We start from the raw sequence: 23,598 nt of genomic DNA on the forward strand, positions 1-23,598 counted from the left end.
CTGCTAGGTTGGCAGGCGCTGGGACCGAGCAGCGGGAGCGCACCCCGCCGCAGGGATTCGAACCGCCGACCTTTCGATCGGCAAGTCCTAGGCGCTGAGGCTTTAACCCACAGCGCCACCTGCGTCCCTATTTAGTAAAATAACCGGCTCTAAAAATGCTGTTTTTTAAAAATCCAGAGTAGCACTGAGAAAGTTTGGATTTCCCTATTTATTGCATGGCCCTTCTGTAATCTACCGAGAATAATAGGATTGTTGTTAACCAGAGTGGTGATGTGGTTGTGGTCATAAGAGTCTTAGCTTTCGGGTAGCCATAACAAAAGGGAAGAATCATATCTGGTGCTCTGCCTACTTTTTCCTTCTGGCCCCGCCCACCTCTGACATGTGGTCCTCCCGGGAGGTTACCCACCCCCGCCTAAATCCCAAAATAAGATTTGGCCAGACCAGGCTTGTCTCTTACAAGATCCACGACAAGATCCTTACAAGATCCACGACAATTTTCTCCAGCCCCAACTGCTGAGTTTGCAGAACGCTCACCGTCAATTTGTGGTGACCCCGGGAGGCAACTGGTTCTTCAGGCTTTTAAGCGGGTTCCCCATCACCTGTGAACTCTTTTGGGGATGAAGCCGCGTTCAGAGTGCAACCATGCAAATACACCCACCCACCTGGCAGCCCCTGCAAAATCAGAGCAGTTCTGCAAAACAGGAGAACCAGGTATTTTGGGATTGGGGTGAACCAACAAAGTAACGTGGAAGACAAGAGGAACACACCAGGGTCTTTTAACACTGTCGCTGCTACTCACAGGCTTCCTGGGACTTGAGGATGAATCCTGACAAGGCAGAAGTGATGTTGTTGCGAGATAGGGGGTGGGCGGGGGTGGGGGACTCCCTGGTCCTGAATGGGGCAACTGTGCCCCTGAAGGACCAGGTGCGCAGCCTGGGAGTCATTCTGGACTCACCGCTGTCCATGGAGGCGCAGGTCAATTCTGTGTCCAGGGCAGCTGTTTATCAGCTCCATCTGGTACACAGGCTGAGACTCTCCCTGCCCACGGACTGTCTTGCCAGAGTGGTGCATGCTCTGGTCATCTCCCGCTTAGACTACTGCCATGTGCTCTACGTGGGGCTACCTTTGAAGGTGACCTGGAAAGTACAACTAATCCAGAATGCGGCAGCTAGACTGGTGACTGGGAGCAGCCGCCGAGACCACATAACACCGGTCTTGAAAGACCCACATTGGCTCCCAGTATGTTTCTGAGCACAATTCAAAGTGTTGGTGCTGACCTTTCAAGCCCTAAATGGCCTCAGTCCAGTATACCTGAAAGAGCATCTCCACCCCAATCATTCAGCCCGGACACTGAGGTCCAGCGCTGAGGGCCTTCTGGCAGTTCCCTCCCTGCGAGAAGTGAGGTTACAGGGAACCAGGCAGAGGGCCTTCTCGGTAGCGGTTCCCGCCTGTGGAACGCCCTCCCATCAGATGTCAAAGAAATAAACAACTATCTGACATTTAGAAGGCATCTGGAGGCAGCCCTGTTTAGGGAAGTTTTTAATGACTGAGGTTTCAATGTATTTTTAATCTTTTGTTGGAAGCCGCCCCGAGTGGGTGGGGAATAAATGAAATAAATTATTACTATTATCATCATTATTGGACAGGAAATCTCATAGAATCAAATAACTATAGGGTTGGAATCGATTGTCCCAGCTCCTCAGTTTCTCCCCCAAATTAGTTCTCCCCATTTTAATTTTGAAAGTGCTCGTGAAAATTCATTGTGTGGATTTCTCTGCCAGGGTCCTACACGAGAGTAGGACGATCCTAACAATAAACACATTTGTGTGTGACTAAATATACTTCTCTCTCTTTTTTTTTTTTTGCAAGAGGTTTTCCCTTTGCATGTCGGATGCTATTTCTCGCTGTTTCCCCATATTTTTTGCGTACCTTCCCTGCAACAAATGCGTTCCGGTCAGACAAGTCTGCCTTGCAAAATTCAGAAGAGCGACCTAGGCGGTCAGAAAGGATTAATAAGCGAAGGGGACATCCTCACCGAAGAACTGCAAGTTGCCTGGGCATCTCTGAGCTCTCTAAGCAACATTGCCTGGGGGCGAGGGGGGCTGTTCTGCCTGTTTCCTGCTCTTTAAAACCCAGCTGGGATACCCGAAAGATCAAAGGCACCAGTCTCTGCTACTGTTCATCTGGCAGGGTTAATAGACCCCCCTGGCCTGGCAGATTCCAAAGAGTGGGAGGGAGAGATCAGAGGGAAAGGCACACATACGCCCTTTCCAAAGGAAGAGGAAGAATGAACAAGCCCCCTTTTATCTAAATGAGTGGTATTTAGATAACAGGCCTGCTCAGCAAACAGCTTGTGGGGTGCCCCAAAATTATACCCCTTGCAAGCCTCCGCTCTCTTCAAATACACTATCCTGGTCTGTTCAGGGCCAAACCCCCCCAAACTATCTTTTGTAGGAAGCTGCCTGGGAGCAGGTTTTGGGTTTTCCAACACTCCCAAGACCACCATTCTGAGAAGAGTTTTAAACGACAGGAATCATTTAAACCAGGGGTCAGCAAACTTTTTCAGCAGGGGGGGCGGTCCACTGTCCCTCAGACCTTGTGGGGGGCCGGACTATATTTTGGAGGGAAAAAAAAAACCCGAGCAAATTCCTATGCCCCACAAATAACCCAGAGATGCATTTAAAATAAAAGGACACATTCTACTCATGTGAAAACATGCTGATTCCAGGTCCATCTGCAGACCAGATTTAGAAGGCGATTGGGCCTTAGTTTGCCTACTCATAATTTAAACAGACGTTATTATTAAGGGTTTGTTGCTTTTATATCAGCCTCCATCGAGCAAAAAGGTGGCTTACCTTGTTTTCCCTCCCCCCACCCTCATTTAATGCCCACGACGACCCTGTGAGGTGGGTTAGGCTGAGAGTGAGTGACTAGCCAAGGGGCACCCAATGAGCTTCGTTGCCGAGTTGGGATTCGAACCCTGAGCTCCCACCAGATCCTAGCAGTGGCGTAGCGTGGGTTGTCAGCACCCGGGGCAAGGCAAGTAATTTGCACCCCCTAACCCATGGATTTGCGCCCCCTAACCCGTGGATTTGCGCCCCCTAACCCTAACCCCCAGATGTTGCGCCCGGTGCGGCCAGCCCCCCCTGCACCCCCCACGCTACGCCACTGGATCCTAGTCTGACCACTACACTACAGCAGCTCTTGTGCATTTAAAGGGCTTCCTAATTCATATCATAGCTGTTTTTTCGGTGAAGAAAGCATACACACACACACACACAGAGAGAGAGAGAGAGAGAGAGAGAATGTGGTACCTTGGTTCTCAGACTTAATTTGTTCCGGAAGTGTGTTCCAAAACCAAAGTGCGCTTTCCCATACAAAGCAATGCAAAACGGATTAATCCGTTCCAGACTTTAAAAAACAACCCCTAAAACAGCAATTTAACATGGATTTAACGAGACCATTGATCCGTAAAATGAAAGCGATAATCAGTGTACTGTACCATAAAATAAATAAGACAGTATTGTAGATGATAAAAATTAAAATTAATTTCTGCAGTCACACGATCCATCCATCAGTAGCTGAACTGGGTACCACACCGACACAAAAACAAATAAACCAAAAAAGCCTCAAAATCAAAATAAATCGCAAAAACAAAAGCGCCAAACTTAATCCGTTCCGGAAGTCTGTTTGACTTCCGAAATGCTAGAAAACCAAGGTGCATCTTCTGATTGGTGCAGGTGCCCTGGAAACAATAGCCGACAGCTGCATCGGATGTTCGGATTCTGAAACACACACACACACACACACACACACACACATAGTGCTTTTTTCTGGGGGGACACAGGGCTACATATACTCCTAAACATTTTGTGGATCTTTGTACCTTTCTCCATTTACTGTACAGTGGTGCCCCGCAAGACGAACGCCTCGCAAGATGAAAAACCCGCTAGACGAAAGGGTTTTCCGTTTTGGAAGTGCTTCGCAAAACAAATTTCCCTATGGGCTTGCTTCGCAAGACGAAAATGTCTTGCGAGTTTTTCCGACTCCCCCCCCCTTTCCCCCCCCTTTTTCTAAGCCGCTAAGCTGCTTATCTGCTAAGCCGCTAAAAGCCGCTAATAGCGCTAATCCGCTAAGCCGTCAATGGGCTTGCTTCGCAAGACGAAAAAACCGCTAGACGAAGAGAATCGCGGAACGGATTCTTTTCGTCTTGCGAGGCACCGCTGTATTTATTTCCCCCGATTTTTATAGGCGAACTATAAAATGGTGATTTTCTTGAGTCAAAACACCTAAACATTTTTAAGGAGAAACAGCTTTCTCTCTCTCTCTCTCTCTCTCTCTCTCTGTGTGTGTGTATTATATATTCATGCAAGTTCTGATCCAAGCCACAGGTAATGGAAGAGGCCCCCTTTGCACTGGAAGAAAGCCCCTTGGAAACGATGCCTTCTGCAAGATAAGGTATGCATCTTCCTAACACAAATTGAAATGATGCACTTTGCCCTGGCATGCAAGAGTGTTGTGGTTTCTTTAAAAAAAAACAAAACTTAATTTTCATTTTTATATTTTATATTTCTGCAAACTGCTTAGTGGTCCTGTTGGCAATCGAGCGGTACATACATTCTAGTTTAGAAATCGTGAAACAAAACAAAAAACCCCAGTCGGTGGAATTTGCCACCATAAGATGTAGCCATGGTCGCCAGCTTAGAATTGTCATGTTGGAAGCAGCGGCGTAGCGTGGGTTGTCAGCACCCAGGGCAAGGCAAGTAATTTGTGCCCCTAACCCCTAACCTGCCGCCGCTGCCAGCTTCTTCTTGCTGCTGCCTGGGCTGGGGCATTTACGGTAAGGTAGCCATGGCAGCGGCAGTGGGTCCATGTCAGGTGATCTGAGGCGAGTTGCCGCTGGCGCTGCCGCCCAAACGACGCCGCTTGCCCAGAGGAGGAGGGCAGAGAGGTGAGGAAAATGCAACACGGCCCAGCAGCTGCAGCAGCGGCGGCGGCGGGGCTGTGAGGAGGGGCTGCCTGGTGCGCCCTCCGCGGCCCTGACGCGCGGGGACCGCGGCGAGCGCTGAGAGCCGCTGCCTGCTGGACGCCTTCAGCCCGGACGCGCGCACAGCTCGTCGATTCCGCGAGACATGGGGCTCTGCTACAGCCTGCGCCCAAGGCTCTTCGGCGACTCCGGAGGCGGCGAGCGCCCCCCCCCCCAGATGTTGCACCCGGTGCGGCCGGCCCCCCCTGCACCCCCACACTACACCACTGGTTGGAAGGGGAATCCGAGGATCATCTAGTCCAACCCCCCGCGTTGCAGAAATACGCAGGTGTTCCATTCGGGGATCGAACCTGCAACCTTGGTGTTATCAACACCACGCTCTAAACAACTGAGCTATCCACTTGGAAGGCTTCCAAAGAAGATGGGAGGCCTCATTAGGGAAAGCGCACCTCGGTTTAAGAGTGGATTTGGTTTAAGAACAGACTTAAAGTAGTTGCTTTGGAAGATGATCATCCGGCATCCGCACAACATGACCAGTTCAATGAAGTTGATGTTGAAGAATCATTGCTTTGGCAGTGGTGATCTTTGCTTCTTCCAGTACACTGGCATTAGTTCGCCTGTTTTTCCAGGGGATTTGTAAACGGACTCATTGTTAAAATCGTGTTTATGGAAGACAATCTTATTTGGCTATGAGGATTGCCAAAGAAGAAGAAAAGAAGAAGCAGCAGCAGCTAGGGGAGGAATAGCCTCCCTGGATGGGGGAACATGTTGTCATGCTCCTTCGTTTGTCCACCTTTGGTCCTCATCCTGCACTCAGCTCTCACCAGGGGTTCCTAGAAGCTGTCAGCATGTGACAGGGGCCATAACCCTGGGGGCTTAGACCATTCTCCCCTAGTGGGTAACTGATTCCCTTTCCAATACTTAGCCACCAGGATTCTTGCTGCAGACGTCGCGTATAAGAAAAAATTAGTTTTGTCTTTTGGAATATCATCATTTAAAATTCCTAAAAGGAATGCCTCTGGCCTTTTACTATATGATATTCTTAGTATTTTCTTTATTTCTTCGTGGATCATGCTCTGAAATTTCCCCATTTCGGGGCATGTCCACCACATATGGTAGAAGGTTCCTTTTTGTTTCTTACATCTCCAGCACTTATTGTTATAAGTTTTATTCATTTTTTGGATGGTGCCTTTTACGCCTCCTCCTGGCAACTCCTGCAGCCAAGCTGGGGCCAAATATCTTGCTCTGCTTTCTAAAACGTATTTTTCTGACGAAGGTGTGCTTCGAGAAGGAGCTGTGAAGCAGCAGCCGATTTCGCCGTTGCAGAAGTACCAAGCAAGGTATTAAATTTGTATGGGAAATGATATATAATGAATTGAAGAAAATGTTCCAACTAACATTTGTTAAAAAACCTGAAGCATTTTTGTTAGGGATTGTAGGATATGACTTGCCAAGGAAACTGAAAAATACCTTCATGTACACAACAACGGCGACAAGAGTCTTAATAGCAGCTCAAGGATGGAAAAATGAAGAAACCCCGACCAAAGAACTGTGGAAAGAGAAACTGATGGACTATGCGGAATTTGCAAAACCGACATATAAATGGCATGACAAGGATAACTGTGACTTTAAAGATCACGGGAACCCTTCACAAAGTACTTAAAGAAACAACAAAATGAATTGATCTCCTTGGCAGGTTTTGAATAAACATACACAAACTTTTTATTGATAATATTTAGATAGATAAAAAAGGTCCGTATAGTTCAAGCTATGGTTTTCCCAGTAGTGATGTATGGAAGTGAGAGCTGGACCATAAAGAAGGCTGATCGCCAAAGAATTGATGCTTTTGAATTCTGGTGCTGGAGGAGACTCTTGAGAGTCCCATGGACTGCAAGAAGATCAAACCTCTCCATTCTGAAGGAAATCAGCCCTGAGTGCTCACTGGAAGGACAGATCCTGAAGCTGAGGCTCCAATACTTTGGCCACCTCATGAGAAGAGAAGACTCCCTGGAAAAGACCCTGATGTTGGGAAAGATGGAGGACACAAGGAGAAGGGAACGACGGAGGACAAGATGGTTGGATAGTGTTCTCGAAGCTACAAACATGAGTTTGACCCAACTGCGGGAGGCAGTGGAAGACAGGAGTGCTTGGCGTGCTCTGGTCCAGGGGGTCACGAAGAGGCAGACACGACTAAACGACTAAACAACAACAACAACCAATTCTGTGACATGCAGAGAATAACAAATGCTGAAAAACCAGAGAGAGGAGATGAGGGAAGTCTGGGGTGTGTGTGTGTGTGTGTGGAAGGGTGGAGTTTTTCTTTTTGGGGAAGGGGGGAGGGAAAAATGGGGAGGGGGGGAAATGAACGAGGATGATGTATTTTTGATCAGGTTACATACGCTTCAGGTTACATACGCTTCTGGTTACAGACTCCGCTAACCCAGAAATAGTGCTTCAGGTTAAGAACTTTGCTTCAGGATGAGAACAGAAATCGTGCTCCGGCGGTGGCAGGAGGCCCCATTAGCTAACGTGGTGCTTCAGGTTAAGAACAGTTTCAGGTTAAATATGGACCTCCAGAACGAATTAAGTACTTAACCTGTAGTACCAAGCAAGGTGGGCTTCTTGTTTCACGCAGACCCTCTTTTCCAGCGCCCCCCCAAGTGCTTCCCAGGTACCTGCCCAGCCGCCCCCCAATTCCATGCCGCAGGATTAACAAATGGTATATATTTTTCTGCTGGTGGGAAGAACAGGCAGGAGTTGTTGAGGCACTTCAAAGGAGGGTCATTGAGAAAGATCAGAGGCAGGCAGCTGTGTGGTCAGCCCCCCCCCCACTGGGTAGGAGAGGGCCCTAGAATTTTATGATCCCCTGGCTGGATCCCTTTAAAGTTACGACCCTCGCACAGCCAGCGCTCTCCCGCACTCTTAATCTTCCCAAAGCTGCCTGTTCAGAAGGGGTGGGTGTGTTTTTGGGGAAACGGGGTGAGTGCGTAGGGCTCCCAAAGCGAAAGAAATTTCAAGATGTCAGTCTATTTAACAACCACCATCTGGGCCTGGCTGCCACACATTTGCTCAGTAAGGAAGATATAACAGGAATAACACACTTACTGGTTGGTCTGCCGTAGTCGAAACAAAATTTAAAAAATCCTTCCAGTAGCACATTAAAGGTAAAGGGACCCCTGACCATTAGGTCCAGTCGTGACTGACTCTGGGGTTGCAGCGCTCATCTCGCTTTACTGGCTGAAGGAGCCGGCGTACAGCTTCTAGGTCATGTGGCCAGCATGACTAAACCGCGTCTGGCAAACCAGAGCAGCGCACGGAAACGCCGTTTACCTTCCCGCCGGAGTGGTACCTATTTATCTACTCATTCCTTCACGGGGATTCGAACCGCCGACCTTCTGATCGGCAAGTCCTAGGCTCTGTGGTTTAACTCACAGCTCCACCCGTGTCCCATTAGAGACCAACTAAGTCCCATTAGAGACCAACAGCGGGTGGCGCTGTGGGTAAAAGCCTCAGCGCCTAGGGCTTGCCGATCGAAAGGTCGGCGGTTCGAATCCCCGCGGCGGGGTGCACTCCCGCTGCTCGGTCCCAGCGCCTGCCAACCTAGCAGTTCGAAAGCACCCCCGGGTGCAAGTAGATAAATAGGGACTGCTTACCAGCGGGAAGGTAAACGGCGTTTCCGTGTGCGGCTCTGGCTCGCCAGAGCAGCGATGTCACGCTGGCCACGTGACCCGGAAGTGTCTCCGGACAGCGCTGGCCCCTGGCCTCTTAAGTGAGATGGGCGCACAACCCCAGAGTCTGTCAAGACTGGCCCGTACGGGCAGGGGTACCTTTACCTTTACCTTAAGTTTGTTTTTGGTACGAGCTTTCATGTGCATGCACTCTTCTTCAGATAACTTCAGGTTTGCCTTAGGGCAAAAGGTGCGTAATAAATTGTAGTTGTAATAATAAGAAAATTTAATCTCAGGTTAGGAGCTGATAAGCATCAAAAGTGATAGTTGTGGCACTCTGGTTTTTACAAAAGCCCTCTAATACCAACTAAAACATTTTAAACCTCTCAGTTTCCAGAGCTGAACCTTTCTATTATCTTTTACGACTGGCCAAGGGCTCCTTCCAGAAGAACCTGTTTATCAAGCACTCATCCTGACTTGCACACAGAAAGCTCACACAGATGTTAGATTATAGCCGCTGTTTATTGATCATTTGTTCTGATCCTTTTACAGGAGTGGTTATGTTCATCTCATTTATTCATTTAACAAAATCTGACTCTTGCCTCTTTGTAATCAAACCTCTAGGCGGTTCACTACATTAAAATCATCCGTTAAAAAAAGTTTAAAACAAGGCATTCAAAACATTTTAAAAAATCATTACAGTTAACAGCAGGCTGAAAGGAGATTAAAACCTGTCACCATTTATGTCTCTGGGCAGGTTTGCCTAACAAAAAATGTTTTAAGCAGGGGGAAACTATGCTTCGAAGGTTTCAATAGGCAGGGAGTTCCATAGGGTAGCTGCTCACAGACTTAAGAGATGTTTCTGGCTGCCCAGCTCACAGGGTGGATAAAAATCAATGGTTTTTTTATATAACCCCCCCCCCCATCAGATTCTAATAAAAATTTAAATCAGATTATTATTTTTTTGAATCAGATTTTTAAAATAAAATGCTTTTGGAGGTAATATCTTTCTAAAGATAGTTTCCTACTGAAATTACATTATAGTCCAAAGGCTATTTATCAGGAAATAAGGATTTGTTTAAAGTTTGTCATGTGTGCTAAAACCCAGTTTACGTGTGTTTGTTTTTTAAATTGTTTAACCACATCAGTTAGCAAACATGGATACACATGCTATAATGTTACTGTTTTAGTTAAATAAATTGTTTAAATTGTTATTAAGGAAATGATTATATTTCTCCTTCCAGTAAAGCACAGCAGCAAAGTTGTCCAAATATAAACAGTTAAGGTAAAAGGTAAAGGGACCCCTGACCATTAGGTCCAGTCGTGACCGACTCAGCTCATTTATTGAGCAAGGGAGCCGGTGTACAGCTTCCAGGTCATGTGGCCAGCATGACTAAGCCACTTCTGGTGAACCAGAGCAGCACACGGAAACGCTGTTTACCTTCCTGCTGGAGTGGTACCTATTTATCTACTTGCACTTTGACGTGCTTTTGAACTGGTAGGTTGGCAGGAGCAGGGACCGAGCAATGGGAGCTCACCCCGTCGCAGGGATTCGAACCGCCGACCTTCTGATCAGCAAGTCCTAGGCTCTGTGGTTTAACCCACAGCGCCACCTGCGTCCCCATATAAGCATAAACGGTTAAACCTCACCATAATTTCATAATTATCGGCCTATGCATTTCTAATAGTGAAAACGACTCTGAATTTTTTATTATTCCAAAAGTGAAACTTTCATCTGGTTGTCAATATTAAGATGATACCAGCAAGAATGAGTCTTTCTGTTAAAAAAGAGAGATTTAAATCAAGTCTTACTGACTAGTGATTTAAAATCGTGTTTTAAATTGATTCGATTTAAATCAAATCCACCCTGCTAACTCACCCCCATTCATTCACATATATTCATTCGAAATAAAATGGGGTATGTGCTCTTTTTCATTACTGTTTGTATCACAGTTTATAATTTTGGTAAAGTGATATGTCATGCAGGTCATCATCTGTAAAATTTTATTTTCAGTTTATGAAACAATTCTATATTCTCCCACCACGCTGACGAAGAACTATGAAGCAGCAGTCAAAATCCAGGATCTCTGTTCAGTGTGGGACATTATATTTGCTGAATACACAAAGCTTCACAGCTTATCTTTCATCGTCCTACGTTGGGTACCTCTCTTCATTTTCAGAGACTTTGAGTCTAAGATTTCATTTTGAACTTGTTATTGAAGTTTGAAGGAATTCTATAAAGATTGTCTATTACGTACCGTATGTTGCCTAAACATTGTTGACGAAGCTCACCTCCAACTGCTGCAGATTCTCTTCAAGGAATGCAAAAAAAAAAAAGCTTTGTAGTTTTTCTGAACTCGTCCCGTGAGGCCCAAGTTCGAAAGATGCTTTGCACACCTTGCGGATCATAAAGGCAGTTCCCATCTCTCTTCCAGCTCCGGAGTCTTTGCTCGTCTTCCTTGTCTTCCTACCAGCCTCTGACTGGTTTCCAGGTAGTGACCACACGCCCCTCGCTGTGGACATAGTAGACAGGGTGCATGGCAGCGGTGGCGCAGGCCTGTCGGGGACACAAGAGTTGTGTGTGTGTTAAAAAGCAGGAAGCTGAAGAAAATGTTTAAAAGGACATTTGTAAAAATGGTTTGAAAAAAAAACGAAGATCATGGCCACTGGTCCCATCACCTCCTGGCAAATGGAAGGGGAAGAAATGAAGGCAGTGAGAGATTTTACCTTCTTGGGCTCCATGATCACTGCAGATGGTGACAGCAGCCACAAAATTAAAAGACGCCTGCTTCTTGGGAGAAAAGCAGTGGCAAACCTAGACAGCATCTTAAAAAGCAGAGACATCACCTTGTCAGCAAAGGTCCGTATAGTTCAAGCTCTGGTTTTCCCAGTAGTGATATATGGAAGTGAGAGCCGGACCATAAAGAAGGCTGATTGCCGAAGAATGGATGCTTTTGAATTCTGGTGCTGGAGGAGACTCTTGAGAGTCCCATGGGCTGCAAGGAGATCCAACCTCTCCATTCTGAAGGAAATCAGCCCTGAGTGCTCACTGGAAGGACAGATCCTGAAGTTGAGGCTCCAAGACTTTGGCCACCTCATGAGAAGAGAAGACTCCCTGGAAAAGACCCTGATGCTGGGAAAGATGGAGGGCACAAGGAGAAGGGGACGACAGAGATGGTTGGACTGTGTTCTTGAAGCTACCAGCATGAGTTTGACCCAACTGTGGGAGGCAGTGGAAGACAGGAGTGCCTGGCGTGCTCTGGTCCAGGGGTCATGAAGAGGCGGACACGACTAAACAACTAAACAACAACAACAAAAAAAACCAGAAGCATTTTTTTAGGGATTGTAGGACAAGACCTGTCCAGAAAAAACAAAGAGCCTGTTTATGTATGCTACAACAGCGGCAAGAGTCTTGATAGCACAAGGATGGAAGAATGAGGAAACCCCGACAAAAGAACAGTGGCAAGAAAAACGGATGAACTAGGCAGAACTGGCGAAATTGACATACAAACTGTGAGATAAGGACAACTGTGACTTCAGAGACGAATGGGAACTTTTTAAAATTTACTTAATTGGGACGCAGGTGGCGCTGTGGGTTAAAGCCTCAGCGCCTAGGACTTGCCGATCGAAAGGTCGGCGGTTCGAATCCCTGCGGCGGGGTGCACTCCCGCTGCTCGGTCCCAGCGCCTGCCAACCTAGCAGTTCGAAAGCACCTCCGGGTGCAAGTAGATAAATAGGGACCGCTTACCAGCGGGAAGGTAAACGGCGTTTCCGTGTGCGGCTCTGGCTCGCCAGAGCAGCGATGTCACGCTGGCCACGTGACCCGGAAGTGTCTCCGGACAGCGCTGGCCCCTGGCCTCTTGAGTGAGATGGGCGCACAACCCCAGAGTCTGTCAAGACTGGCCCGTACGGGCAGGGGTACCTTTACCTTTACCTTTACCTTAAAAAGACAACAGAATGAAATGGACTCATTGGCAGGTTTTGAATAAACATACACAGATTTATGGACTGTTAACACAGTAGACAGATAATATAAGGATTTATACAGTTTTACAGTATGCAGAGAACAATATATTGTGAGAAATCAGAGAGAGGAGCTGAGGATGGGTTTGATAGGGAGGTGGGGGGGGGAGGGAAAAAAATAACGAATATTACATGTTTTGATATTTTGTTATGTTGAAATTGTTAATAAAAAACCCTTTTTTTTTAAAAAAAGTCAGAATCCTTTTTGTTAGGTATTATAGGTCAAGACTTGCCAAAAGAACAGAAGTTATTTATGTGTGCGACAACAGTGGCTAGGATTTTCTAGCCCCAAAATGGAAAGATGACAAGAATCCAATGAAAAAAGACTGGCAAGAAAAACGGATGGAATATGCTGAAATGGTGAAGTTAAGTGCAAAACTTAGAGATAAGGTCACAGGGGTAGGCAGCCTAAGGCCTGAGGGCCGGATCCGGCCCAATCGCCTTCTAAATCTGACCCATGGACGGTCTGGGAATCAGCGTATCTTTCATGAGCAGAATGTGTGCTTTTATTTAAAATGCATCTCTGGGTTATTTGTGGGGCCTGCCTGGTGTTTTTACATGAGTAGAATGTGTGCTTTTATTTAAAATGCATCTCTGGGTTATTTGTAGGGCATAGGAATTTGTTCATTTCCGCCCCAAAAAATATAGCGCGGCCCACCACATGGTTTGAGGGACAGTGTACTGGCACACAGCTGGAAAAGGTTGCTGAACCCTGAATAAGGACAATAGAGATTTTAAAAAAGATTGGGAACCATTTATGTTGTACCTACAGAAAAACCGTAAAGGGTTTGAGTAAACACTACCAATTAACAACGTACAAATTAAGATGTAAAAATGGGGAAATAATAAAGTGCAAGAGGAAATGTGAAAATAAGTAGGGTATAAAAATGTGAAGAATGTAATAATATTTAAGTTAAAGACTGCATATTAAAGTAAAATAAAACAAGCAGGGATAAGCAAACGTTCAAAGAACCAGAAAAGGAAGTTGAGGGAAGTCGTGAGGGTTTTTTTGGGAGGGAATTTATATCCTATTTTGTTTTTGAGATAATGTTGATTGTAATGATGATAAAATCTGTGAAACTCAATAATTATTCACCCCCAAAAAAGAGTTGTGTGTGTGTGTGTGTGTGTGTGTGTGTGTGTGTGTCTGTGCAAGAGAGAGAGGATCAAGAGGGAAGACCACACACACACACACACACACACACACACAGAGGCACAGAGGGAAAGGCACTCTGAACATGGGCAGAGACGCTCTTCCCTCCAGCAAAGCTGAAGGCACGCCAGCGTCTCAGCACGCAAATGCTCTCCAGTGCGCAAGTTGTACTTACGTGGTAAGGGATCAGCGCCAGGTGGCTGCCCAGGGGGAACTGGGCAAAATCCAGCTTGCCTGCCATGGGTTCGATTCTGCCGTGCTCCTGGGTCATCCCTACCAACCTGCAGAGGGAAAAGAGAGATATGTAAGCCCGCTGGGATTTGCTTTGGAGTCTCTGGTCCCCCTGACCCTGCCTCAGGTTGCCTATTGACGTCAGGCCAGCGCCGCAAAGAGAATAGGGAAGACGCCTGCCTGAAGTCAAGTGGCAGGGAGTTCCGGGGGTTAGGTGCTGCCACATGAAAATAGCCATTTCATGGGTGTGAGGCAGACATGGCAACTGTAAGGTGCCAGCCGCATTTGGGAGGACGGTGTACATTCTGGCCACCTCACCTCAAAGTGGAGATGGTTAAGTTGGGAAAAGCTTCAGAAATGGGCGCCAAAATTATTGAGGGGTTTTAGAGACTCCCCGGTGCAGTGTTTCGGGCTTTTTCGTTTAGAGAAAAGGCGAGTAAAAGGCGAAATGGGAGACATTTACAGTGGTACCTCGGGTTACAGACGCTTCAGGTTACAGACACTTCAGGTTACAGACTCCGCCAACCCAGAAATAGTACCTCAGGTTAAGAACTTTGCTTCAGGATGAGAACAGAAATCACGCGGCGGCAGCGGGAGGCCCCATTAGCCAAAGTGGTGCTTCAGGTTAAGAACAGTTTCAGGTTAAGAATGGACCTCCGGAACGAATTAAGTTCTTAACCCGAGGTACCACTGTATATAAAAAAAATATTCCCTGGAAAACCTACGATTTACTGCCAAATCGGAACAAAGGTTTCCTGCAGTTTGACGCTTGTTATGATTCAGGAGCAAATTTGCGGGTTTTCCTACGGAAGGAGGCAAGACAAAAGGAAGGCGTTTCTGAACTGTGCCCAGAAATTGTGGGACAAATGGAACAAATTGTGGGATGCCATTATTATTATTATTATTATTATTATTATTATTATTATTATTATTATTTATTCCCCGCCCTCCTTGACCAGAGCCAGGCTCAGGGCGGCTAACACCAGTAAAATAACAATAAAAACATTATTGGGGGGGGGGTCAATTTAAAATACAGGTTAAAATGCAGTTTAAAATGCAGCCTCATTTTAAAAGTAGCCCATAGATCAAAACCATAATGGGAGGGCAACATAAGGGTCAGAGTGAGTCCAAACCAAAGGCCAGGTGGAACAGCTCTGTCTTGCAGGCCCTGCGGAAAGATGTCAAGTCCCGCAGGGCCCTGGTCTCTTGTGACAGAGCGTTCCACCAAGTCGGGGCCAGTACTGAAAAGGCCCTGGCCCTAGTTGAGACCAACCTAACCATCTTGCGACTTGGGACCTCCAAAATGTTGTCAGATAAGCCCTGAGACAGTATGCTGGGGAGACATATGACAGCAGTAGGCTATTGCCTGTATTCTGGGCTTCCCAAATGTCTAGATGGGCCTTTGGATAGATCCTGCAAGGCCCTTTGTAGGAAAGCCAAATTTTGGAGGCTGTTCCTTTTAAGATGTTGACAAGGCCACGATCAACAGCACCAACGCGAGCTCCATTTACTTGAGGTTAGGATGGCCTTCCACCAGGGCGTAGCCAGTCGGCAGCTGCCCCAGGCTGTGGAGACTCAGGCCGGTCCAGCCACAGTCCACCAGCATCTGGTTGCGGTGTGGGTAGTGGCCAATCACCCTGGTCAAGACCCGCACGGCGATGTCCTCCAGCTGGCAGGAGCCAATCATCATCTGCTGGGCATCTGAAAGGGAGAGAGGGACAGGGGGAGTTTCTCACATAAATGAATTCAAATGAAATTGTTCCGGGGGCCACCACAGAAAAGGCCCCGCTGCTGCGAGACGGATAGCCCAAGGGCTGCATTCCGTCCTGGGTAAGATTCAGAGGGTCATAGGTCAGTGGCGGACAGGGTAATAGTGGCCGTAGGTAATAGTGACCACCGAGATCTCTGTGAAAAGAGGTAAAGGTAAAGGGACCCCTGACCATTAAGTCCAGTCACGGATGACTCTGGGGTTGAGGTACTCATCTCGCTTTATTGGCCGAGGGAGCCGGTGTACAGCTTCCAGGTCATGTGGCCAGCATGACTAAGCCGCTTCTGGCGAACCAGAGCAGCGCACGGAAATGCCGTTTACCTTCCCACTGGAGCGGTACCTATTTATCTACTTGCACTTTGAGGTGCTTTTGAACTGCTAGGTGGGCAGGAGCAGGGACCGAGCAACGGGAGCTCACCCCGTGGCGGGGATTCGAACCGCCAACCTTCTGATCAGCAAGTCCTAGGCTCTGTAGTTTAACCCACAGCGCCACCCGGGTCCCTCTCTGTGAAAAGAGATTGATGGTTAAATCGCTCAAATCAAGGGAAGTCAAAGGACTGCTCTCTTCTGCCTTGGTCAGACCACATCTGGAGTCCTGTGTCAAATTCTGGGCACCACGACTCAAGAAGGATGTTGACAAACTGGAAAGGTGTGCAGGGGAAAGTGACTGAGATGATTGAGGGTCTGGAAACCAAGCCTGATGAGGCACGGTTGAAAGAGCTGGGGACGTTTAGCCTGGATAAGAGGAGGCCGAGAGGAGATCTATGAGAGCCATCTTCAAATATCTCAAGGGCTGTGACATGGACGGTGGAGCAAGCTTGCTTTCTCCTCCTCTGGAGGGTGGGACTCGAACCCATGGCTTCAAGTTACAAGGAAGGAGATTCTGACTAAACGTGAGCAAGAACTTTCTGACGGCAAACAACAGCGGCAAGAGTATTGTTAGCCCAGAAATGGAAGCAAGATATTCTGGCGAAAGAAGAACGGCAGACGAAATTAATGGACTACGCAGAAATGGACAAGAATTGCCTTCCCGCCAGAGCGGTACCTATTTATCTACTTGCACTTTGACGTGCTTTCGAACTGCTAGGCTGGCAGGAGCCGGGACCGAGCAACGGGAGCTCACCCCATCATTGCGGGGATTCGAACCGCCGACCTTCTGATCGGCAAGCCCTAGGCTCTGTGGTTTAACGCACAGCGCCACCCGTGTCCCTGCCTGGACCCCTGGGGACCCCTCTCAGGCACTGCACCGCTCTTGTGACGCTGTGCCAAATGTCGCCAGCTCAAGGGGCCTCCCGGATCGCGCAGGTTGATTTATTCTTTCCCCACAGGGGGACAGATTCCCTCACCATCCCTCTCTGCCAGCATAGCTTTGCAACGAGCTCTGTGGGGGAAGAGAAACACATGGAAAGTGTTACTGGAAACGGAGGAGTAAATCTACATAAATTATGTTGGGGGGGGCGAGAGAGAGAGAGAGAGAGAGAGAGAGAGAGAGAGAGAGAGAGAGAGAGAAAGGGAGTGAACTTCCATTTCTGGTGAATCTTTCCAGCAAAAAAAGCCAAAACAGGTGGGGCTGGCATGCCATTGTTAACTTTTTCCATCTGCCTTTTTCAATCGGAGCTTTTCTGCATGCACAGCACAGTGGCAGAGTCGTCTCCAGTTAGAAAAACAGATCTCAGGAACTTCCACAGAGCAGCCTTCTCAGCCAGAGAGGACTTGGAAGGCTGCTGCAAGCCAGAGCCTGGCTAGCTTGCTGTTCTTTGCGGAGCTGGTGCTACCATAATGGCTTCTATTCCTCGCACGGAGCTGCCTGAGCTTTGAGATCTTCAGGGGAGGCCCATCTCTCAGTCCTGCTACCCCCTCCCGGGCATGATAGGTGGGCAGGGCCTTCTCGGTGGTGGCTCCTCCCAGGCAACTTTGGAACTCCCTGCCTAGGGAAGTAAGACTGGCTCTCTCCTCGATGTCTTTACAGTGGTGCCCCGCAAGACGAATGCCTCGCAAGACGAAAAACCCGCTAGACGAAAGGGTTTTCCGTTTTGGAGGTGCTTCGCAAGACGAATTTCCCTATGGGCTTGCTTCGCAAGACGAAAATGTCTTGTGAGTTTTTCCGACTTCTCCCCCCTTTTTCTAAGCCGCTAAGCCGCTTATCCGCTAAGCCGCTAAGTCGCTGTCAGAGCTGCCTCTAGGTCCCAGCTCACAGAGGACCAACGCTAGGCTGTTGTTATGTACAAAAGTCTTTATTGAGGTTCAGTTTCCATTTCAAAGCCGTAGCGCGCAGCTCTACGTCTTAAAGCCTAGACCGGCGAAGTACCGTCTGAGTCTCCTCCCCATGACACCAGTTTAAGATCCTAACCTTGCTCCACCTTTTACGCTGCTCTCTCCTCCTCTGGGTCCTCCTGCCCGCTGGGGCATTGCCCTTTCTGGACTCTTCCGACGCTGAGTCGCTTAGCTCCTCCCCCTCCCTCCGGCGGGCTTTAGGACCCGGTTCCCAATCCTCATTCTCTGCTGTCCCGCGCTCCTGTACATTTGAACTTGCCTCTCGCGCCAACCCAGTGACCTTCCTCCTGACCGTTACACTACTTCTGTCACTGCTTCCCTCTTCCGGGACACTGGCCGGATCTGACCTCTCCTCCGTTGTCCGACTTTCTGATGGAGGCGTGGTCAGCCCTGCCTTATCTTCTCGCCCTGGTGGGGAATGCACTGGCCCCGATCCTTGGGACTCTTCCCCCCCACTCTGCTCTGGTGGGGAAGCTGGTCCTGATTTCCAACTACTGCTCTGGGAGTCCCTGCTGCCCCCTTGCTCCTGGGGCGTTCCCCTTGGGAACCCCCTACCCCTGGCCACTGGCGCCCCCTTCTGTGAATCTTCCGATTCGCTGGAGAGGCTCATGGAATCCCTCGGTCCACTGTCCTCTTCTCCTACGCTCCCCTCGGATTCCTCCCCCTCGCTCTCCATCTCCTCTCCTCCCTGTGCCTCTGCTCCTGAACCCCTGACAGTCGCTAATAGCGCTAATCCGCTAATGGGCTTGCTTCGCAAGACGAAAAAACCGCTAGACGAAGAGACTCGCGGAACGGATTCTTTTCGTCTTGCGAGGCACCACTGTATTCATATTTATACCCCGCCCATCTGGCTGGGCTTCCCCTGTGAAACATCTGATAAGATCTTAATTGCACTGGCCATCTAATTGCTTTATGGCCCCAATTAGCCCCAGTGGTCCGGCACGCTCCCCAGCAAGCTGCGCAGACCCTCTCTTTCTCCGGTTTCGCCTTGCAGAGTAAAAACACAGCGGATCAAAACTGTCGCAGTCTGCTTCAGATCCAAATACACCAAGCACTGTGTATGTCCAAATTCAACAGTTCTTTATTGTAGCAAATATTTACAGCTCAGCATTTCCCAAAATCTCCTGGACTGCTAGCATTCATGGCTTCCGTCCGTCTCTCTCAGAGACACAGAGAGAACAACAACTAGAACTCCTCCCTCTTTCCACACGTCAGAATGTGAGGCGTCACAGAACATCTTAACCCTATAAGTTCTGAATCCCAACACCCCCTCTCGCTGAGCATTCTGACAAGACCTGTGGATGTACCTTTGCAGACCTCTGTGAGATCAATCCCTTCCCCAATGCCTTGCGCCCTCTCCTGGCGTTCCTGTCAGGCATCTGTGGAACATCCTCACAACTTTCAGATTCGCACTGTGCGAAACTTACCCACGCACCTGTGGCCTGATACCTCTCAGGTGGAATTCCCTTCGTTGTGCGACTGGACCTCCTGGGCACAAACTCAGGCACTGCCTCTGACTCACTGTGGTCAGCAGGTGTGTCCCTTGCATCCTGGGATTCCCCCTCTGACTTAACGCGTCTTCGAACCCTTGGAATTACCCTCACAGGAGAACTAGGCTCACTCTTGGGCTCCCTTTTCACAACTTGCGGAGATGCCCCATCCTGCTCCTGACTTTGGTCAGTGAGCTGATCGTCATCAGCAGACTCAGCCCCTGGCTCTCCTTCCTCCTCATCAGAACCTTCCTGCTCTGAATCAGAAAGACGTTCTGAAAGAATATCGCGTCTGGCAGGGGTCTTTGACCTTTCCTCCTGCTTACAGAACTCAGCGTGTTTACTGATCAGCAGCTTACTCTGATCACCTGACGGATACACAAACCTCCATGCACGAGCCGTTGGCTCATACCCACAGAAGATCATTTTCTGGAACTTGGGTTCACCTGGCCCTCGCAAAGCTTCAGGCACTGGCAGCGAGGCCGTTGATCCGAACTCACGGAGGAAGTGAACCTGTGGCTTCCTCCCGTGAAGCATGAAAAACGGTGTGTTTCCTACCACTGAATTGTAGGACCGATTCCAGGTGAAGCTCACATATTTAACTGCCTCCATCCAAAACTTCGGAGGTAACCCAGAATCTAACAGCATCACCTGTGCAGCTTTAACCAGAGCCTCACTTCTGAGCTCTGCCACCCCCCTCTGTTGAGGAGAAGTCACTGTGTGACTTATCCCTTTCTTGTGAAAGAACTTCTGCAAAGCAGACCCAGTAAACTGTGAACCTCTGTCACTAGCAATTTCCCTGACTCTGGTGGAGAACCTTAGTTCCACCTCCTCAATCCAACGACTAATCAGCTGTGCTGCATCTTCCTTGGATTTGAGACCATGTGTCCAGGTGTTCTGCGAAAAATCATCCTGTAGTGTCAGCAGAAACCTGGCCCCTCCCAAACTTGGTTCCTTCATGGGACCCAACAGATCTATGTGCACAAGATCAAAAGGTTTTGTGGTTACCCTCTCCACCCTGGGGTAACTGCACCCTCTTACCTTTGCCTGTCTGCAAGCCTGACAATCTAGGACTCTTGCACATTCTTCAATTCTACAACCTTTGGAAACCTCAGGTAGCACCTGTAGTTCTTCAAGACAGGCATGGGCTGTCTTCTTATGCCACACACACGAACATGAAACATGAGTGGGAACTGTAGCACGCAGGGCTTGTGCTTTCTCAACCTTCCCCTCACCCTCCAGAGACGTTTTAAGAATGAAGAGATCATTCTGCCCCTTTGCAACTCTGACCAGTTGCTTCCCTCCTTTGGAGATTGTACAAACATCGTGTTCAAAGCAAACCTTAAACCCCTTTTTCAACAAATAAGGCACAGATAAAATACAGTGTTGCACTCCCGGCACAATGCAAACTTCCATCTGCTCCTGCAAAACAGAAAACAATACATTTGTAACATTAGTCACATTTTTCTTTGTCCCATTTGCAAACTGAACAGTTTTCCCAGCCGGAATTGCCTTGCAATTCCACATCTCGACTGCAGGGGTCTCTGGGATCAGGTGGCAGTTAGCTCCTGAGTCGATTAAAAAACGAAAATTAGTGTGTCTCTCAGAGCTGTCCTCAAACAAAGCCATACTGGCAACAAACGTCCCGTTGCCCCCCCTCTTTGGGCTTTTGCAGCAGTTCTGTCTGGTTGTCTTGGCAACCAACTCCCCCTTGCTCAGGACCTTGGCAGCTTCCGTAGAAGTAGCCTCCTCCGTTGCCATGGAGACCGGCCTGGCCTCTGCGTTCCCACGCGACTCTTTAGGCCTTATCTTCACTTTGTCCAGGTGGCCGACCTTGAAGCGTCTAGCTCTCCGCCGCCTTCCAGACTTTGCATGACGACGATCCCCAGTGGAAAAATACTGCCCAGGGCTCCTTTCAGCTGGCCTGGCCCCCCTTCTTCCGGAAGAGCCCTCTGTGCCAGCCCTGCCCTCGCTGAAACTGCGTTCCACTTCAGCACTCACAGTGGAAAACTTTTGAAACTTGCCTTTGGAATTCTCAGCCCCCCCGACTTGCACCTCAGGGACTGGGGCTTCAGCCATTTCCAGGCTCTGCATGACTCCTCCAGGGCTCCGGCCTCCTGCTGAAGTTTCACACAAACTTCTCAGCACCTCCCAGGCAGCCCTTGCTGACTTTACGCCCTCCAAACTGGGCAAAAGTGATGCATGTACGCATGCCTTTAGCATAGCAAGCTCTCTTTGCATTCTCTGCTGGCTTTCTTCAGGCAACTCAGCCTCAAAGCCTGTAATGTCTGTCCCTTCAGGACCTGAATTCAGGGGTAATGGCTCCTTCTGGCTTACATGCCAAAGCCCAGTAACCAGAAACCAACCCCTTACTCTTCTGGACCAGGTTGCCCAACTTCTTAAAGTGAGCTTTTCAAGCGGAACGTCCTCAAGAACCTGGCTGTCTGCCATTCTCTCCTCTTTCCCGGGGCCCATAACCTGTGAAACATCTGATAAGATCTTAATTGCACTGGCCATCTAATTGCTTTATGGCCCCAATTAGCCCCAGTGGTCCGGCACGCTCCCCAGCAAGCTGCGCAGACCCTCTCTTTCTCCGGTTTCGCCTTGCAGAGTAAAAACACAGCGGATCAAAACTGTCGCAGTCTGCTTCAGATCCAAATACACCAAGCACTGTGTATGTCCAAATTCAACAGTTCTTTATTGTAGCAAATATTTACAGCTCAGCATTTCCCAAAATCTCCTGGACTGCTAGCATTCATGGCTTCCGTCCGTCTCTCTCAGAGACACAGAGAGAACAACAACTAGAACTCCTCCCTCTTTCCACACGTCAGAATGTGAGGCGTCACAGAACATCTTAACCCTATAAGTTCTGAATCCCAACATCCCCAGCCACTGTGGGCAGCTTCCAACAAAATATTAAAATACTGTAATACATCAAACATTAAAAGCTTCCCTAAACAGGGCTGCCTTCAGATGTCTTCTAAAAGTCAGATAGTTGTTGTCTTGTTTGACATCTGAAGGGAGGGCGTTCCACAGGGCGGGTGCCACCACCGAAAAGGCCCTCTGCCTGGTTCCCTGTAACTTGGCTTCTCACAGGGAGGGAACCGCCAGAAGGCCCTCGGAGCTGGACCTCAGTGTCCGGGCAGAACGATGGGGGTGAAGATGCTCCTTCTGGTATACTGGGCCGAGGCTGTTTAGGGCTTGAAAGGTCAACACCAACACTTTGTATTGTGCTCAGAAATGTACTGGGAGGAGCAGGATGTGTCCCCCATCCAGAGCTACTGCCCCCTCCCCTAATGCTCCATGCATCCCACACAGCATACCATAAAAGAGAAAGTTCCCAGGGTGGACTTCGCTGAGCTGGGCCATCTCAGGTACTGGGTGGCTGCAGGAGGGAGTGGAACCGATACTGCAGATGGAACAGGACACCCCGGCTTCTTTCAGCCTGTAGGAGATGGGAAAAGGTTAAATTATGGCTACCAGACATCCCCGTTTCCCGGGGACAGTCCCCGGATTTACAAATCTGTCCCCGGGCAAAATCCGTCCCCGGATTTCATTGAATGTCCCCGGTTTTATATTTTAAGTGTTGTAGATTTATTAGTAGGGAGTGAATGTTGCGTGATTGGTTCAATGGCACAAGACACATCATATGGGGATTTCCGGCAAGGCAAAATGGCGGGCGCCACGGCAGCGAGCAGCTCCTGAAGCCAGCCAGAGCCAACTGCACTACCATATAATATAATAATAATAATTTATTATTTATACCCTGCCCATCTGGCTGGGTCTCCCTGGACAGCTTCCAACAAAGTACAACAAAGTACAGTCATACCTCGGGTTAAATACGCTTCAGGATAAGTATTTTCGGGTTGCGCTCTGCGTTGATGAAAAGATTTAAGGATGTTAATATTCAAGTCAAATTTTATAAGAACTGTGATTTGGAAAACCAAATCATATGCATTGAAATCCAAAGGATATGCATTGAAATTCAACCAAGGGGAAGCAAG

At 48.5% G+C, this 23,598-nt stretch overlaps 1 protein-coding gene across 2 annotated transcripts in view; it reads right to left on the bottom strand.

Annotated features, from left to right (window-relative positions):
- The window catches only part of LOC307199231 (D-serine dehydratase-like), a 62,191-nt gene that overhangs the window by 16,552 nt on the left and 22,041 nt on the right, over positions 1-23,598 (bottom strand). For both annotated transcript variants that reach the window (XM_079946998.1, XM_079946997.1), the window contains 4 exons: positions 22,918-23,039; positions 15,574-15,763; positions 14,007-14,112; positions 10,914-11,212 (listed from right to left, as the gene is read on the bottom strand). In XM_079946998.1, the coding sequence (XP_079803124.1) occupies positions 11,123-11,212; positions 14,007-14,112; positions 15,574-15,763; positions 22,918-23,039 (508 nt within the window). In that variant the 3' untranslated portion in view covers positions 10,914-11,122. The remainder of the gene's footprint in view (positions 1-10,913; positions 11,213-14,006; positions 14,113-15,573; positions 15,764-22,917; positions 23,040-23,598) is intronic.

Source organism: Podarcis cretensis, assembly GCF_951804945.1.
Source record: "Podarcis cretensis genome assembly, chromosome: 12".
Lineage (NCBI taxonomy): Eukaryota > Metazoa > Chordata > Lepidosauria > Squamata > Lacertidae > Podarcis > Podarcis cretensis.